This window comes from Vespa velutina, chromosome 25 (assembly GCF_912470025.1).
Source record: "Vespa velutina chromosome 25, iVesVel2.1, whole genome shotgun sequence".
Classification (NCBI taxonomy): Eukaryota; Metazoa; Arthropoda; class Insecta; order Hymenoptera; family Vespidae; genus Vespa; species Vespa velutina.
This window is the reverse complement of record NC_062212.1, coordinates 497,702-517,701: the sequence shown is the minus strand read 5'-3', so window position 1 is coordinate 517,701 and position 20,000 is coordinate 497,702. Positions and strand designations below refer to the sequence as shown.

Sequence of the window (20,000 nt, the reverse complement as noted above, 5' to 3'; positions counted from 1 at the left end):
CGCCATTTCCATTATCCAAAATGAACCCGGTAAACCCATACAATTAATACAAATGGCATTGTATATTAAACAGAATCCCATGTAAATGAAGAGCGATCCCATTATAGCGAGAACATGAATTATCGTCTGAAATATAGATGACATATCCAATCATACATATTTCTTATTCGCAATTCAATCAAATTAATTAATCATTTTCGGTGTAAAGAAATTCACGGTTGACGTGCCACGCACGTCATTTTTCTTTCCGCAGCAATCGCCTGACGACGTGTCTAACACGTCGCTGGCATTCCGATAACAGAAGCATCTCGACGTGCGTGGCACGTCTTGTCACCACAAGTGGTTAATACAAAAATAATTAAATGATTAATAATTAATAAATATACCCAAGATCTTGTTTCTATCGATACATGTAATAGCATTGAAAAAATGCACGCTGTAGTTATGGTCGTTCCAAATTCCCATATATCAACGGTTGTATCGTAATACGTCTAAAACATAATATACAAAAAGTTTAATTAATCAAAATTAAATTTCATTGGGCGGGAGAGCGGGAGAAAGAGGAGGAGAAGATGGGGATGGGGGGAAATGACAATTGATCCACTAACTATGAAGATGGTAAAAAATATGACGATGCTCTCGTAAAAGGCGTCGGCTATAGTGATCCAAAAGGAGATCGGCCGATAAACTAAACCCAATCGTCCCCTTTTATAAAGTTCCGGCATAGAAAGTAAAATATTCGGTGTGGTTATTCGATCGTATACGCCTAGTACAAGAGGTGGTAGAGAAATGAACAACAGGTTGTACAACATCAGATAAATTTGGTCTATCATTACCGCACCGGAGAAACCACAGTAAAACTGTAAAAAAAAAAAGAAACGAAAGAGGAAACAAGCATATACGTAACGTTGATATTAATCGAATGTCAAATTTAAAGATATGAAGTACAATAAAGTAGTTGATAAGAAAAAGAAAAGAAAAAAAAAAAAAAGGAAAAGAAAAAAAAATATATATTCTATCAAGTTGTAAATGTGAACTTACCTGGAACCAAAATATGAGGAATACGAAAGTGGCATTTTTATAAAAAAAATACAATATCATTCTGGACAATCTATCGTAACACCAATGTCCATGTAACAGTAAAAGTCTATTTAACATGTAAAATCTGCAAATAGCAAAATCAGCGGCCATAACCGCTTGTCTACCTTCTTGACCAGATATACCAACACCAACATCGGCTGTTTGTATCATGCTCACGTCATTAGCACCATCGCCTATAGCCAACGTTCTCATTCTTAATTGTTCCTTCACTATACGTACTATATAAGCCTTGGAGGGAGGGGAAAAAAAAAGAAAAAAACATGAGACTTTAGAGAAAGAGAGAAAGATATATATATATATATAAGTATAATCAAACGCTATTAGATATATCTTTTATTTAAGCTTTAAACTGAAGTTAAATGCCTTACCTTTTGTAGGGGCGTAGCTCTGCAAGCAAGTACACTGGAACAGGTTCTTGTTAATTCAAGGAAAGGACCTGTTAAACCAGATCTTGGATCTAGTATGACCGTCAACGTTTTACCATCAACTACAAGTGCACGTTTCCTTGGCCATGGACTACCTATCCTATGAGCATCCCTTTCCGTTAAATCATAACTATACATAGCTATACCATCCTCATTACGATTATCAACACCATCGTTCATTATATTATCCCTTTTGGCTGATTCCAAATAACCACGGATTAAAGTTTCCGCGACAGATTTCGATCTCGTTTGTAATTGCAAAAGTTGCATTGCCGGGGAAAATAAACCTGCTGAGTAAGCAACGTTCACCGCTGTTTCTGGTTTATCACCTGAGGGAAGAAACAAAAAAAAAACAAAACAAAAAAAAAAGAAACAAATAAACATATAAAAATAAACTCTCATAAAAAGGTTCACAAAGTATAGCTTTAAATACACACCTGTTAGAACCCAAACTACTATTCCAGCTTTAACAAGAGCGGTGATAGTTTCCGGTACACCAGGTTGCAATTTATCTTCGATCCCGGTTGCACCTAACAACGTCATATGATTTTCCAAACTGGCATAAGAGTCTCGTATACGACGTTCACGATTTTCAATGGCCAATTCCGCTTCCAAATGTTTCTCATGCCATGTTTCATATTCTTGTTGGGTCAATGATCTTCTTGCCATTACCAATGTGCGAAGACCTTGACGGGCATAAGAATTTAATTGTTGTCTGATCTTAGCCGAGGTCATAGAATTTTCATCGCTTGATGTCAATGACGCTAACACCGTAGTATCTGCTCCCTTGCTATACAAAATGATTTCACCGGTTAATGGATGACGTACGACAACTGACATACACTTCCTGCTGGAATCGAATGGCAAAACCTAAAATATATATATATATATATACATAGAGATAGAGAGAGAGAGAGAGAGAGACAATTGTTAATATTATTGTCAAATTCAAATGGTACTTCTTACTAACATATAAAATCTCATAACTTAGAATCGACTTGTCAGGCAATGAAATTATAGTATTGCGAGGTGTACGTTTAAGTAATTTAACATCGTATGCTCTTGCTGCATTGACCAATGCCAACTCATCAGGACTTTCAGCTTCGTAAATTGCTGGCGTTGGTGTCAGTTGTTCGACTGACTTTCCGCTCATATCAAATATCGGACTCAAAATATTACGTCTCTTTTGTCCACCATTAGGCGATTGTTTTCTCGATAATAATCCCAAACTTAAGCTCGGTATCGACGTTACGTTTAATAATTTTGGCCTGAAAAAACGAGGAGGACAATATCGTTGAAATAGAATTTTGTCTTTTTTTTTCTACCTTATCGTCAAAGAAAAAAAAAAAAGAAAAAAAAAAAATTCTATTCCTCGTTTAGATACCAATTTAAACTTACCTAACCACTTTAGATTGTAATTTAGGTGGATCGTTAAGAACCGCAGCCGAATCTATGATAGATGAGATTGGCGATGAACTATCACCTGTTATACTTGCTGGTGGTGTAGGCAATGGTAATGGTGGTATAGAGGGTGACGGTGATGGGGTCACGCTTCTTGACTCGGACAATCTCTCGTATCTACGATTACAATGGCAAATTTTAATTTAATGACGATTATCAAAAAAAAAAGAAATAACACGAGACGAATAAAAGAAAGAAGTAAATATATAAATAAATAAATATCAAGTACCAACCTAGTCGGTCCACTACCATTTTTATGTGGTTCTTCGATAAGACCACTCGAGTTCATAATATCATGATGCGGTTGAGAATTAACCACAACCGTGTTACAAGTTGCCAATACGATAAGGAACTCTTGTAAACGATGCCTAAATGTACCAATCAACAAGTCTTCTTTTAATCTTGGACAAGGTATTAAATTTTCACCCTCGCCCTCATGCGCATAATCTTGTCCACCTACTGCGCACCTTCTAAATAACATCTTATTCTCCGTCAATGTTCCAGTCTTATCCGAAAATATGTACTGAACCTAATGTAACAATAATTCAGGAACATCAATTAGATCTTCATTCAAATTTATATTCTATATTTATCATTCCCATACCTGACCTAATTCTTCAGTAATATTCAAAGCACGACATTCAGCTCTACGTCCAGTTTCTTTGTCGTACAAAAAACTGTCACGACCAATGTGATATATCTGTCCGACTTTGGCCATTTCAATTGTCACATATAAACTCAATGGTATCATAACTTGTAGGATTATAACAAATGTCCAAAATGTAATCATACTCTCGTAATTAGGATCTTGTAAAACGGGAAGAAAGGGGATCAAAATTGTCGATGAAAAGGACGATAACCATAATCGATAACCAATTGCACCGATCATGCACAATTTTACCAATATTACCATACACCATATTATGTCGCAGTTCATCCTTTTCTCCAAACGTGAACGCTGAAAACCAATTAAAATTTAAAAACGAGAAGCCTCGATCGATAATAAATAATTTATTCATATTGATTTCAATTTACACCTTGTGCCTTGGCCCACCATTATTCAACATAGCTTTGGTCTCATGTCCAGCATAGACCACAATACCTTCAATAAAGTCAGTATTTTTTAACAAACATTCCCTGAGTAATAAATTCTCAATTGTAACCGGTACCCTGCCGCCATTTGGATGTACTACAGCACCATGAAACCTATAAAAAGGTTTTTTTTTTTTTCTTCTTTTTTTTTTCCATAGAAATACATTTGATAAATATTATGTTAATCAATTTTCTTTTGTTTCACCTATTTATTTTAGTACTAGGTTGATCAACCTCAAGCATTGAACGAAATTTTGCCGGTTGAAATGTATCCTGCAATTCGAAAAAACCACGTACAACCTGTCGCTGTTTTAAATTCGTTTCGCCATCTAAATTACAGGTATCGATATAAGCTAAACCCTGAGGATCACTGCTACGGAGAAGTAATAGATCTGCCGGTACTACTTCGTTGTTTGAAAGGTGTACCAGGTCACCGACCTTTACATCCTTCCATGCAACTTGCATGTATCTACCACCTTCCCTGTAACAATAATAAAATAAATAAAAGAAATAGATATATCACTTAATGATACTATACTTTCGTAATAATTCAAAGGAATATTTTTAAAACATATTGTAGAGAGATATTAGATTAAGAAAAAAAAAATCTGTGTTACATAAAATGAACAATTGTAAGGCTTTGCTAACTAAAATCCAAGAATCTACGGAATACAATGAACAATTTTCCCATCGAACAATGAAAATAATTTAACATTTGATCGACATTTAATTTAATACAATTAATTATTAATCATTAAAGAAAATTTTATTCTCCTATCGATGATAGAAATTATATAATGGAAAAGAGAGAAAGAGAAAAGAATAATAGGATCTTTAAAACGATGCTGTTATGCGTCATTGATCCTAATGTGTGTGTGTGTGTGTGTGTGTGTATGTGTATGTGTATGAAAGAGAGAGAAAGAGAGAGAGAATTAGAAGGTCGAGACCAAGACCGAGAACTTTTGTGCAACCTTTCAATGCCTTCTAACTATCTAACCTATCTGTCTGTTTATCTATCTATGAAAAAAATAAAATAAAATAAAATAAAAGTAAAGGAGAAAAAAAGAGAGAGAGAGAGAGAAAACGAATTGATACAACGTAACAAGACTCGTGTAGCGTGACATTTGAATTAAGCTTGACTAAGTTAAAGCCCTACGGACTACTTGAACATTTAATATTACATACCTTCTTTTATTTATATCTATTTCATGAACAATGAACAATTAGGCCAACTATCCACTGCAATTATTATAAATGATACTTTGTCACGATATAATCTCACGAGACTCGTTCATTTTAATTCTTATTAAATCGAATACACACAAATACATAGAAAAAGAGAGAGAGAGAAAGATAATTATTATTGTTCGGAATCATTAAAAAATTTTATACGTTTAATTTGATAATTAATCGAATTCATATAATATATTATTGCTTTCAATCGAAAATTATATTATTACATATTTAGAACACATTTTGTGATAATCATTGAAACATATTAATATTGATTTCAAACGATTCTCTTTGATGTATTAAAACTATCTTATTTATATGCATAGACTTTACGTTTATATCTTATGTATATACACACACACACACACACATATACATATACATATATATATCTATATATCAAAGTAATAACAGTGGATAATGAATTATTTCTAAGATGAAACACTCGAACGAAGGTTTCTCGTCAAAGAGAGTATCAAGAAGTAATCAACTTCTGACTGTCGATATGTGCCACATACTTGAGTTATTGTTAGATGCGTGGTCGAACGTATTACCAATCTCATGTATATGTGTGAAGGTCAACCAATCTCCAATACTCGTACGATATTCGTACGAGTTTCGAACGAATTGTGCTAATGCATCTTTAAAAAAAAAAAAAAAAAAAAAAAAAAAAGAGAAAGGGAGAAAAAAAGACGAGGAAAAAACAAAAATACACAAACAGAGCAAGAGAGAGAGAGAGAGATCGAATATGTGATTCATCATTCTTCTGGTTTTATTATTTACAGGAAACTTAAATGAATATAAAAAAGTAATATATCGCATCGGAACAAATAGGATTGATTATTGGAATATCATAAATAAATTCTTTACATATGTTTTATCGCGCATTAATTTAATTTCACCTGTTAAACGTGACCAACCATTTTTACGATCGAAATTAATCGATTCCTCGCGATCCTCCTCCTATCATCACCCTATCCCCTTCCCCCATCCAGCCTAGCACACTCCCTCCTCACTTTTTTCACTTTTTCATCCTCCTTTCTCTTTTTATATCATGAATTAATATCGTCTACGGTGAGACCAAGTAAATTACCAATACAAATAAAATGATCTCATTCCCGTGTCCCACATACTCCTTTTTCTTTAACGCGCATGGTTTGTAATGATGTAACTGTGGTGACGTCAGATGGGTACTACTTAACGGCACTCGTTCAAAGAAAGATGAAGAGAAGTAGAAGGAGGAGGAAAAGGAGGTGGAGGAGGAGGAGGAGGAGGAGGAGGAGAAGGAGGAAAGTCCTTTGAAGGATACTTCACTACTTCTCTTCATCACCTCCCATCATGACAACTTCAATAAGATAATACCAAGCAAATCGACAGAACAACAACCACTTTGTGTACCGATTTGAGCATCATCATTCCAATATTATTTGTAATTATGTTTAGACGTGATGGATACGAATCGAATTGCTTGAATGTAACGAGTAGGAAATGATTATGTATAAAATTATTTGAAAAATTAATATTTGTTCTTTTTCTGTTTTTTTTTTCTTTCTTTTTTTTTTTTTTTTTTTTTTTATCAACTCTTTCTAAGAATAATGTTCAGGGAAAAAGAAGTAAATAATGTACGGTAAGTTTATTTGTGCATCACTGCCTGTGTATGTGTGTCTGTGTGTGTTTGTGTATAAGTACATTAACCAGTTTTATTGTTATATACTACCCGCGATAAAAGATATTTTTATCTCTCTCTTCACTCTCCACCCCATCCTCCCTCCCTTCAATTAATAATTTATCTCATCCTGTTACCTATCTCATGAAAATGCAAATAACGTTTTATTATTATCATTATTTTTTCGTCTTCTTTTTTGTTTTTTTTTTTCTTTCTTTTTTTTTTTTTTTTTTTTGTTTCTCAACAATCCTAATTTCCACGACAAAAGTTTCTATTTCTTTTGAATATATACGATATGCCAGTGAATCATTCTTTTTCTTTTTTTTTTTTAATATTCCCAAGGAAAAAAGAGGGAATCTATTTAATGGCTTCGCTGTTTTTTTTTTTTTTTTTTTTTTTTTTTTTTTTTCTTAAGCTCTACTACAGCGCTCGACTATTATTAGTAGGCTATTTCAAATTTTTGTGTGGCATTGTCGCTAATGAAAGAAAAATTAATGAGAAAAGGTCAGAAAAGTTCAGGGCGATCATATTGCAAGTACGACAAATGGAGGATCGGCGAGAAAAGGTCGATTAAAAAAAAAAAAAATGAAAAAGAAAAGAAAACAAAAAAAAAAAATGTAAAGACGTACGGAGTCGTGCGAGACGATAAACAGGAAACTTTCAAACTTTTAAAAAAAGTACTTGGCAACGTGAAAGACAGCGCTAATTCATCATCGGTACTATCGTTATCTATGTTTTGTGGTATAATCAGGATGGGAGAACTTGAAGAATAACGCGCGCTTCGAAACGCTTTTTATGAGATTACGAACGATATCGATATGACGTAGAGATATATAACTTGCTGACACATCGTAACACACAAATACACACACATAGAAAAAGAGATATACAGGTATACTTGAATCTTAGAAAATTAGTTGGTAAATCGAATTATCTATATCTTTTTCAATTGATATTGAAAACGTCTAATGACGACCATATGGAAACTATTGACGTCATTCTCGGAGTTTCCTGAACGATAAAAAAAAAAAAAAAAGAAAAAATCTATTTCTAATCATTTTCTGATTAGAGACACAGCAACAATATCTTTGGAGATCTATCCGATTGATAATTAATAAGCCATCATATTTGGATTATTACAAGAACGAAAAGAAATGTATTTTCTAATAATTTTCTATTGAAATAATTTGATCAGATCTATTTGATCGTTAGTGCGGCATCGTTTGAAAAAAAAATTAAAAAAAAAAGAGGAAGAAATATCTTCTAATCACTTAACACCGATAAAACAATTTGTCGAATTTGCCGCAGTACAATTCGCGGACATATTTCTTTTTTCTTTTTTTTTTTTTTTTTTTTTTATAAATGACAAAAGAAAAAGAAACACCATATAATCCAATAACCATATCCAATATCGAAGTACTATTATTAGATTAAAGTTTTTGATGGATTTCCGTCGTTCGATCAATCGAACAAACAATTCCCCCATTGGCAAACATTTCGTAGGATTTTCTGTACGATCGTAGCACGCACCTTTTAAAATTTTTTTTCTTTTTTTTTTTTTTTTTGTCAACAAAGGTGCAAACGAGATAAGCGATAAATTTCCAGTCGATTTCGTGGCAAATACATCGACGAAACTATAAGACAAACTTAAAGATAGATAAGATGAGATTGAAAATGAAAAAAAGGCAGGCAGAAAGAAAAAATGAAAGACAGAGAGAGAGAGAGAGAGAAATAAATCGGAACAAATAGAAGAAAATCCAGACACATACGTATATGCATATCTACTTGCACTGTACGTTAGTACCTGTAAAAAGTATATTTCAAGAATAATTCATAAATAGGACGTGACGATGTCGAGTTTAATGGATGAAGGCATAAAGACGTATGTAATCAATGAAAAGAAAACAGAGAGAGAGAGAGAGAGAGAGAGAGAGAGAGAGAGAGAGAGAGAGAGAGAGAGAGAGAGAGAGAAAGAGAGAGGAAGGATTTGAACCTTGTTAGAAAACCCTGAGGAAAAATTCACTTAATTCATTCATGCAATAGAATATTTTCCTCGACCTGATTATTTTCTTCATTCTAGAATATAATTCTTAACTGGAGTATAAAAAGATCATTTGATCGATCATGTTTATGTACCTTTTAATAAAGTAACTTCGACGATATCGAAAGATTAGAACTAACCGCTTTAAACTTCCGTTCCTATCTTATTCAAGGCAAATATGTATTTAATCGGCGGTTAGTGAATTTCTTTTCTTTTCATTGTTTGTACGCACTCCAATTTCTTTCCGCTTAACAACAATGTTAATATTAACATTGTTATAAATAAATATATATATATATATGGATGGTTCGCGAGTATGATCATGAATCCTTACGGTTAATAAATTTTAAGAGCTTCTTGCGGTTGAATTATTCGAAGTTTTTGGAAAATTTGTAAAAGTTATTATTCGCTAAAAGCTGTTCTAAATGTTCGGTGATTTATTACGGTTGTTTGGATTCGTCGGAGTTATAACAGTAATTTTATGCAACGACACGTTCTATCGATTTGGAGTGGAGTAACGTAAACACATACCCACACATGTACATACATATATATATATATATATATATATATATATATATATATATATATATGCATACATATGGATAAACACAATGTAGACGCTCATGCGCGCGGGCGCTTTTATATATTTATTTGTGACCTCTAGCAAAATGGTGACATATAATATACATATACATTTATATATATACATATATACATATAATATTGTTCCTTGCATTGTTCATAATTTAAAAAAAATATATAAATAAATGTGTGTGTGTGTAGAAAAATTAAATTTGAAGAAAGAAAATTTCTCTTTTCGATCGGTGTCAATGACCGATAAGAGTAGACAAAGAACACCGTAGAACACATCGTTATGTTACAATAATAGTAGTATAGCTAGAGAAACAACTTGTGGGAATTCGCATAGTCTTGCAGTCAATGCGAATAAAAAGAAAGAGAGAAAAAAGTAAAATAGAGAGAGAGAGGGTGGGGGGAGGGAGAGAGAGAGAGGGAGAGAGAAAAAGAGAGAAGTGATCGGTGTAACCGATCGATCGTACTATCCGTTATATTATCAAAGTCTTTTTCAAAGAAACCACAAACCGCAAAAGAGGTAGCGATAGCAAGAGAGAGAAAGAGAGAGAGAAAAAATGTTTGTCTTAAACCCAAGAACTATTTATTCAAACTCAACAGGGTCCATTCTTCGATCGTGAATACATTAAACTAATAATACATTCATTGACCTTCAAATAAATAGTCTTTCTCATTCACAAATGCTTTTTAACTTGTTGAACCCTACATGAACTTATTTTTAATGTCACTGCAACTAGTGGTTGAAACGAATAAAACTCAATCAAAAATTTTCTACACCAATTAATATATACATATATATATATTTTTTTTTTTTTCATTATAAAAAAGACTTTGCACGGATTAAAGTTTAAAAAGAAGAAGAAGAAGAAGAAGAAGAAAAAAAAGAAGAAATATTCCGTGTAGTTCGTTAAGAATCAATCAATTCAATTTTTTATTGGTACGATTACATATTACACGTGTATATATATTTCTTTTTTTTTTTTTCTTTCTATCTTTTTTTTTCTTCTCACCCGTTATAATCGAATCATTAACCAGGGCAAAACGTGACTGACTGAATGATCGAATGTAATTGTCAAGGTCACATTTTAGTTCATCATTAGATATAGTACATGGACAGACAAATAGATAGATAGATAGATAGATAGATAGATAGATAGATAAATAGATAATGTATATCGTGTTACGAAGGTGAAGATAGATAAACGAAAATCAAATCGTTAGAATGTGGGCCGTGTGTCACGATCCGACGACGTCATTTTCAATTGACCGCATAATGGCGCCGATCGAACGTCTCCTGAATGACGATTGAAGGGAACATCGAATTAGAATGAAGAGAAAGGGGAAAAAGAAAGAGAGAGAGAGAGAGAGAGAGAGAGAGAGAATGAAGACAAGGTACACGTGTACCGAAGCTTCTTATCCGAACGCAATCTTATTAAGTTAAAATTCTCTAGGATCTCTTTAAAACACGCACCAAAAAGAAACCATACCACCTAGGGGAAAAAGAAAAGAAAAGAAAAAAAAAAGAAAGAAAGAAAGAAAGAAAGAATGATAAATAAAAAATTACCAGACGACTGATAAAAAATGGACTTTGAAATATTTTCAAATCCCTTATTACTTTTTGCACTAATTAAACCCTTTACAACCATCACATAGTCTTAAACCTAATCTATTTATCTATCCATTTATCTGTTCCAAATGCGTTAAGGTTAAATCTTATCGATAAAAGAACATGATTAGAGCTTAAATTATTGTCAAAAGTCAAATAGAAGTTGAACGATCGGACATAACGAAGAGGGGATGAGTGGGGGTGGAGGAAAAAAAAAGAGAAAAAAAAAAGAGAAAAAAAAAAGAGAAAAAAAAGAAAAAAAAAAAAAACATCAAAACGAAATTTAAACGATGAAAGAGAATAAACGCACGTTAAACCTCGCGTTTTATTTTACTACGATGAAATCGTCGGCATAGACCATTGTTTAACTAAAAACTATTCCGCACACCAACCAGTATATTACATGTGTTAAAGCTTCGCGATAATATGAAGGAAGGGAAGTGGGAGGGCGGGGGAGGGGGGTTAAATGGCCACGAGGAAAGAATGATAAAGAATTATGACTGACATAATTCATCCGTTAATAGAAGGTCGTGCCGATTTATTGTTAAAAAAAAAAAAAAAAGAAACAGAAGAAAGAAAGAAAGAAAGAAAGAAGTAAAGAAAAAAAAAAAAAAAAAAAAAAAAAAAACGAAGAAAAAAAATTGCTAAGACTGCAATCAATACTCCCACTCTCAATATCATCCCTTTTTTAATTTCTCCATTTTGAATTTATATAAATTTTTTGTTTCTCCTTTTTTTTTATTTGTTTATTTTTGTTTATTTTTTTTTTTTTTTGTATCGTATATACAGGAACTTAGATATATCAGAATCACAACAATAGATCGATACCTTTACATATATGTATATATATATATATATATATATATACACATACTCTTGCATATAATTGTGTATGTGTGTGTCAGCAGTCGTGCGATTAAATTGCATTATAAATGACCTCCGTGTCGTGATCGTTCTAGGGACATACTACGTAGCATACTAGAGTAAGCAGAAGTAAAAGGATACTATATACAGTCATCAAGCAAAGCAACGAGCTTTTATCATCGTGATATCACCCTAACTTCTTATCCCAATATTTAATTGAATTTTTTTTACCCTCATATTTTTCTTTTCTTCTTTTTTTTTTTTTTTTGTTCTTTTTGTTCTTTTTTTCTGCTTCTTCTCCCCCAACTAAATCTCTCCTCACCTAAATCTCTCGACTATCATCTTCTCCTCTTTCTTTTCTCTCTCTCTCTCTCTCTCTCTCTCCTAGCAACAACTTCTTCGATAGATCTTCACAATTAGATCGGTTAAATCCTTTGGATAAAATTCTCGATCGATTCCAGAAAAAAAAAAAAAAAGAAAGAAAGAAAGAAAAAGAAAAAAAAGAATATGAACGATAGTTTTATTTATTCGGAATCTTGTATAAATATGTGTTGAGATTGAACGTGGATGTACAGGTGTTTTCCACAAACATATATATATATATATATATATAACTATGCGAAATGAGAAAATAAGAGATAAAGAGAAAGATATTTGAAAAGAACCATGACCTGTTCTCTTCAATGTAAAAGTATCTGTTAAGTATAATCAACCAACGCAGTCATTATGAAAAAGGAAACTGACATTGTAAAATATATCACTGAGAATAATCACTCTTTTAGTCTCATTAATAACTTACGTTTGTGAAATATTTCAAAATGAAATTTAAATAAATAAATAAATAAATAAAGAAAGAAAGAAAGAAAGAAAGAAATAATAACAAGGAAAAAAAAAAGAAAGAAAGAAAGCAGAGAAAAAAGATGGAACGGAAGTAATGAGGTAATATAAATGATAGGAGATAAAAGAGAGAGAACAAAAAAGTATTCTGTCCTGATAATACCAATATATCTCGACATTTTTTTTTTATGACTAAACTTTATCTATAAACCTGATATAAATTTATATATATATATATATATATATATATATACTCTTCGAATATATGATGATACTCTTGAGAGACAAGCGAGACACTTGTCTTTCAAGAGACAATCCGATTTCATTCACACAAAAATATATATATATATATATATATATATATATATATATATATGTGTGTACGTATGTATATGTACAATGTTGGTGGTCGACCTACATGCTTTCGAACAACAACCACCACATTTGAATCGATCGATCGAATTCCATGATTCAGAAGGAGCAATCCCTTTTATTCTGAAGAGTCCCAATACTAAATCAATTTCCACTTTTTATTTATTTATCTTCCATCTTTAAATTAAACGATTAAACTCTAGTTCAATGTTATATTAAAAAAAATTCTCGATTCCGCGTTAGACGTACAAACAAACACACACATATACACACACATATATATATATATTTTATTTATTTCTATTTTATATATGCATTTAAAAACTTACCCAACATATACGCGACATGTTGAATTGTTGATTCTACGATCGCTCATAGATCTTCTTCGATCTTCAAAAATATCTTTCAAAGCTGTTACACCCAATACAAATACAACTGGTATTATTGCCACTTCCTTTCCAAATGCATTGATATCTGGTACCCAATTAAGTAGAACGATGAATATAAAATATAAATTAGCAATACGTCGGCACTGTTCGAACAGGTTACGTGGTATAAAGTTCAGGATCGTATATTTCGTTGTCTTTATCCTATATATTGTTATATATTTTTTGTTTTTATTTTGGAATAGAGAAGAAACAAATAAATAAATAAAGTTAATTATCAATATAAATAGGATTAACGAAAGATCTATTTGAAATGATGATGAATATATCGACAAAAGTTCTAACCTATTGTTCACCCTTCCTCCATTTGGATGTTGACTTTTTGAGGTACGCGGTGGTACCAAGTGATTAGGTACGATGGTCCTTAATCTGGGCTCGTCTGGTAAAGATCCAAAATAACGTGCCCAAATTCTTCTCCATAATGGCGGTGCCGCGCTACGTCTTATTGTATAAATTGATTCCGATCTATAATAATCATTTTGTTAGCCTGTTATTAAACGAAACAAAAACAAGACAATAAGAAAAAAAGGAAGAAATACTCGTCCTAACGGATTCTCTAAACGATCGATCAGATTTAATCGAATGACGACGAAAAAGAAAAAAAAAAAGAAAAAAAGATAAAAGAAGAAGAAGAAGAATTGGATCTCCATATAAATCCAAATTAAGATCAATGTTTGAACTTACCTGGAGGCTTGCCTGGAATGTCCACGAAAGGAGGGCACTTTTCCAGCAGTCGACGGCCGTGATTCCTCTCTGTGGCCAGGGGGCAAAATAAAATCTGTTCTCGAGCCAACACGACTGTGCCCCGAAACAGGAAGTTGACTTTGAACATCTACAACCTGTCCTTGACTGAATGCTCTCTGATGTCCTGGTTTTTTCAATGCCGACGGTCGGATCGGACCGGTTAACGTTGGTAAAGGACCTAAATATGAACCACCACCGGTTGGCCAGGGTGGTGTTTGCCACGATGTTTGATATGTTATTGGATTTGTCGTAACGCTTGAACTCGCTAGGACACCACCATGACTGGCTGATCTTGTATGGGTCTTTGAATATGGTCTTCTTCTTAATCGAGATGAAGGATCCTCGATATCCTTGATCTCTCCGACATCGTTGGTTCTCATGGAACCAAGTATAGTAGGTGCTGATAATGGTGGGAGTTGTAGAGTTGATACAGTATTTCCTTGATATTGTTGTTGTTGTTGCTGACGAGAAACTCCCGGGAATACGTAAAGAGAAGCCTGTTTCTCGATCTCCTCGCAAGCTGCTTCTTGCATACCTCTCTCGGACATACTGGCACATCTATAAATTCATTATTTTATCTTCCACTAACTCCTTTAGATACTCGTCAAAAGTAAAACGAGTAAACGAATCAATCGATAACGATCTTATCAACAATATTTTCCTTCAGATGTAACAACAACGGAACTGGTATCCATCAAAGAGCTTCGTTAGAACTTTGGGATATACATTTAATGGATTATAATTGGATCATAAGATAATTTTTCAAATTATATTCCGACCGATCAAATAATTCATTCCTTCTTTCAATATCTATATTTTCAATACCGAACGAATATTCCTCAATATATTTCCGAATATTAACGATCCCGATAGATACGAAAATTGCTCAGAAGAATGTCTACTTTCTTCGTTCTATTTTTATGATAGCACAACACCCACTGAATAAGATACAGAATGTGTGTGTGTGAGAGAGAGAGAGAGAGAGAGATTGAGAGAGATAGGATGTTCAGGAAGCAACTTCGTAATCCATTTGGAAGCGATGACTCTTCAAAGCATTGGGTGCACTTGCACTCGTTCGACACACCAAAGCTATTAATAAGATTAACCAAACTTTCCTTTCTTTTCTTTTACATATATATATATATATATATCTTTTTTTAAAGAACAAATAAATTCAAAAAAAAAAGAAAGAAAAAAATAGTTCCAAGAAGCAATTGGACAGAGACGCACTTTGACTTTACTCGTTCGCGAACTGAACGATACGAAAAGATGACGGTTCTATACGTATGTCACTAAAGAGCGTATCTAAGCCACCTTATCTCTCCCTTTTTCCCTTCCCCTCTCCTTCTCTCTCTCTCTCTCTCTCTCTCACTCACTCCCCCCGAACCATTTCTCCCTCTTAACGAACATATTCGTTAGTCGTTAAACTGAACAGTCGATAAGACAAAAACCCGCGCGAGTTCGATTTTATTCGAAAAGAAAAAAAAGAAAAAAAGAAATCATTTTTTCAGGGTTATATATTATGAAAAAAAAAAGAGAGAGAGAGAGAGAGAGAGAGAGAAAGAGATGATCATTTGAACGATGATCCGATTGATCCAACATTTAGTCGTATATTTGATCGAAAGTCGTGCAATTCTTTTGATTCTTTTCTCTCTCTTTTTTTTTTTTTTTTTTTTTTTTTTTTTTTTTATAAAAACATATCATTCCTACGGAATGAAATTCTATATTTATTTTGACTGCCACGTCGATTTATAAGCTAATTACGTAATCACAGCGAAGAATACATTTACCATGGTAAAGGTCTGCTGAATTCAATTGAATTTAAAAAGAAAAAAAGAAAGAAAGAAAAAAGAGAAAAATCTATCAGCGAGGAATTTTTTTTTCTTCTTTTCCTTTTTTATTATTATTATTATTATTATTATTATTATTATTACTTTGTTTTTTTGCTGTTATTTAACGTAACAACAAACATAATTTTATTGTAATTTTGAAGGATATCTAAAACATATATGCTAAACAACTTATACAATTTGTATTATCTTATTATACTATTGCTATGAGGAAAAAGATATTAACTATGTCCTTGACGAAATTTGGTTGAGTTTCGTTAAAGGAGAAAAAAAAAAAGAAGAAAATAAATATATATATATACATATAATTTTTCCTGAAAGGAAAACAAGTGCAATCTCAAGATTCGCGTAAAAGAAAAAAAAAAAGAAAATATCTGCTAATTGGATAAAAAGAAATCTGGTGAAATGTAATAAACCTTTGGAGAAATAATCAAATAATAAGAATTAAAGCCCGATTTCTAAAAATAATATTTTTATCCGTTCTCCAAAAATCATTGTACACTTTCTCCAGGGAGAAAAAAAAAAAAAAAAGAAAAAAAGACCCAGAATTTGGCGCAACATACAACAATGCTTTGACTCCTTTATTATATTTGAATTATGTACGACCAGTTTCTCAAATAATCATTTCGGAATCACTCGCGGAGTCGCGTGTTGTACAGGTGAAAGCAACTAAAGGATTCCACTGTGGTTGGATCGATGCCAAGCTAAATCCCTACGCCTAATGTAAACGGACAATATCAAGGGTAGAAAAATCGACCAATGGAAATTTAGGTCATGATGAAATAAAGGACACATAACTAACATCTCGAAACAAAATAAAAATCACATAATATTTCACCGATCCGAAAAAAAAAAAGTTTCTTAATAAACTTTATATTCTGTTCCTTGTATACACCTTGTAATTAGGTATAAAAGGAATGATTTTTTTTTAACGAAATAAAAATCAAGATTTAAGGGGATTAAGATCTATCAATGATCGATAATTATCTTTTGTTCGTTCCTCCCCTTTTTATACAATGAAAATAAAAAAAAAAAAATTATCGTCGAATAAAAAACTAATCAAAAAATATTTGTACAAATTCGATATTATATCCTGTACAAGTACATACCTACATATTTATTAAAAAAAAAAAAAAAAAAAATATATATATATATAGTGATGTCATATGTAAATAAAAATCCTCATAAAGAATTCGATGCCGTGTCGAGTCAAAGGTCACTGGAATTATTTTTTTTTTTTAATAATATTGCATCTGTATTATATAGGATATCTAAAAGGACGAATCCAACATTCATTTCCGATCAAACATGGAATAACATTGGCATAATTAATATATCATTTTCAATAATGAAAATGTACATACATACATACACACGCACACAGAATTGTGTCATTAAAAAAAAAGAAAAAAAAAGAAAGAGAAAAAATATCCTTATGAGAATTCAATTCCGCATAGAATCGAAGGTTACCGGAGTTGCTCTTTTTTTTTTTTTTTCATAATTTTATAAATATTTTTTCATATTTAAACGGAATAGGTTTATTCAAGGGACACCCTTTATATATTATATATATATATATATATATATGTATAACAAGTTAACAGTTATTACAGTAAACTTACAATGCGAAATATAACCCGGTATATCGATCATTATTTTTTTTCCCTCTCTTTTTTTTTTGTTTCGTTTTTTCTATCTTTCAAACTCGATCGAAGAACACCGTCCATCCATTTAACGACGTGTCCTTCGAAGTTGTCAATGTATTCGAATAATAACGAAAAATTTCTTTCACTGAATCCTCGTTAACTCGTTAGACGAAGTCCCAACCGGTTTCATTGGCGAGTTAAAAGACTAAGCGTAAGAATCGGTATAAAAAAAAACGAATGACCTTCCAACTCGGACGAGTAAGTAGTAAGATCAGATCCAATGATTTTTTTCCTCTTTCTTTTTTTTTTCTTTTTTTTTTCTTCCTCCCTTAACACACGCACACACACACAAATATACAATCGAGAAGGTCGATATAAAAATCGATCAAAATGATTATCTTCATTTTTATAAATGATCGACGGTACCTAATCTTATCCTTGTTTGAACTTTGAAAGAAAGAAAGAAAGAGAAAGAAAAAAAAAAGAAACAAAGACAATCGATTATTTCTCCGCATACACCCTGCCCCTACCATCCCCCGAATTGCCCCAAGAATTACATCCTCTTCTATTACGTGTTACTTTACTGCACAACGATTTACTACCATACGCATGTAAAAGTTCATGGTCGAAGTAATTCAAAACTTTTGTCCAACATATATATGTATATATATATATATGTATATATGTATATACGTTCGCGAATTAATAATCATCATGGCCGTCAGAATAGAATCGTTCTTAATAACGAAAGACGAAGCCAGTAAAACGAGATAAATGATCCAGGATCGCGTAACTAATTTATGCTTGGCTCTTATATACATACATATATATATATATATATACATATATAGACACGTATACATTGTTACATATTACACAAGGTTGTTTCATTAACGTTCACCGATTTGTATTCTCGCTTTCGTCAATCGATCGATCGTTTTATAATACTTTTATGATCGAGATAAATAAGATCGACTGTGATATACAACGGTAGATCGTCTTGGTAAAATGAAATCATTTGTAGATCCTGAAAAATTATTGTTCATCCCTTATTGGAATGAAACCTACCAAAAGCTTTGTTTTTATTTTATTTCTTTTTTTGTTTTCTTCTTTTTTCTTTCTCCTTCGCAATATCGGATGCCGCATTAGAAGAAGAAAATGAAGATAAAGAAGAAAAAGGTTCGCTGAGAAATTAGTTGAAAGAAGAATAGAAAATACTCTGTCCCCTTTATCCTTTCTTGGACTACACAACATCACGAGTAACATACAAATACGATTGAAAGAGACGTACATGGAATCTTATTTAAACGATAGTAATAGATAGAAAGATGGATACTTATGTGTGAGACTAGTTTTGTTGAAAAAAAAAAGAAAAAAAAAAAAAAGAAAAAAAATGCGCGTAGAATTTATACGGAAGAAAAAGAAGAAGAGGAAAAAATCCGAACAAATATGGCGTCCTCATTTTACGCGGAAGACAAATTTTACAGTAGAAGGATAAAAAAAGGAAGAAAAAGGAAAAAGAAAAAAAAAGAAAAGAAAAGAAAATAAATCCGGACAAATATGGCGTCCTCAATTTAAGCGGGAGATAAATTTGAAGAGAGGAAATTAAAAAAAAAAAAAAAAGAAAATAGAAGAAGAAGAAGAAGAAGAGGAGGAAAGAAACCGAACAAATATGGCGTCTCCATTTTTACGCAGGAAGCGAATTTAAAAACAAAACGAAAAAAAAAAAAAAAGAAAAGAAAAGAAAAGAAAAAGGAAAAGAAAAAATAAAGGAAAGAAAAGGGGAAAAAAAAAAGTAAAGAAGAAAGAAACCGAGCGAACATGACGTCCTCGAGTTTTACGCGGGTGGACGAATTTGAAGAAGAGGAAGAAGAAGAAGAAGAAGAAGAAGAAAAAGGATAATAATTTCGAAATTTCATTTCCAATTCGATGAAGAGGTTAATTCGTTTTCGAATATAATTAATTTGTTCAACTAAAACGTAAGCATTGCCATGGAACGGAATAACTCCAAAGGAATAATTT

General features: G+C 32.2%; 1 protein-coding gene across 3 annotated transcripts in view; it reads right to left on the bottom strand.

Annotated features, from left to right (window-relative positions):
• LOC124957418 (phospholipid-transporting ATPase VA) overlaps positions 1 to 20,000 on the bottom strand; it is a 22,340-nt gene that overhangs the window by 1,679 nt on the left and 661 nt on the right. Inside the window, exons 2-16 of one of the 3 annotated variants that reach the window (XM_047514453.1) lie at positions 14,423 to 15,040; positions 14,024 to 14,203; positions 13,622 to 13,882; positions 4,285 to 4,560; positions 4,025 to 4,193; positions 3,592 to 3,945; positions 3,221 to 3,516; positions 2,925 to 3,104; positions 2,497 to 2,794; positions 1,964 to 2,396; positions 1,470 to 1,855; positions 1,042 to 1,329; positions 609 to 860; positions 387 to 491; positions 1 to 126 (exon numbers count right to left, since the gene is read on the bottom strand). The exon at positions 1 to 126 is cut by the window's left edge and continues 62 nt beyond it. In XM_047514453.1, coding sequence (XP_047370409.1) covers positions 1 to 126; positions 387 to 491; positions 609 to 860; positions 1,042 to 1,329; positions 1,470 to 1,855; positions 1,964 to 2,396; positions 2,497 to 2,794; positions 2,925 to 3,104; positions 3,221 to 3,516; positions 3,592 to 3,945; positions 4,025 to 4,193; positions 4,285 to 4,560; positions 13,622 to 13,882; positions 14,024 to 14,203; positions 14,423 to 15,030 — 4,212 coding nt within the window. In that variant the 5' untranslated portion in view covers positions 15,031 to 15,040. Of the gene's footprint in view, positions 127 to 168; positions 228 to 334; positions 492 to 608; positions 861 to 1,041; positions 1,330 to 1,469; positions 1,856 to 1,963; positions 2,397 to 2,496; positions 2,795 to 2,924; positions 3,105 to 3,220; positions 3,517 to 3,591; positions 3,946 to 4,024; positions 4,194 to 4,284; positions 4,561 to 13,621; positions 13,883 to 14,023; positions 14,204 to 14,422; positions 15,041 to 20,000 lie in introns of those variants that run through there. The other 2 variants (XM_047514455.1, XM_047514454.1) reach the window with 2 other exon arrangements.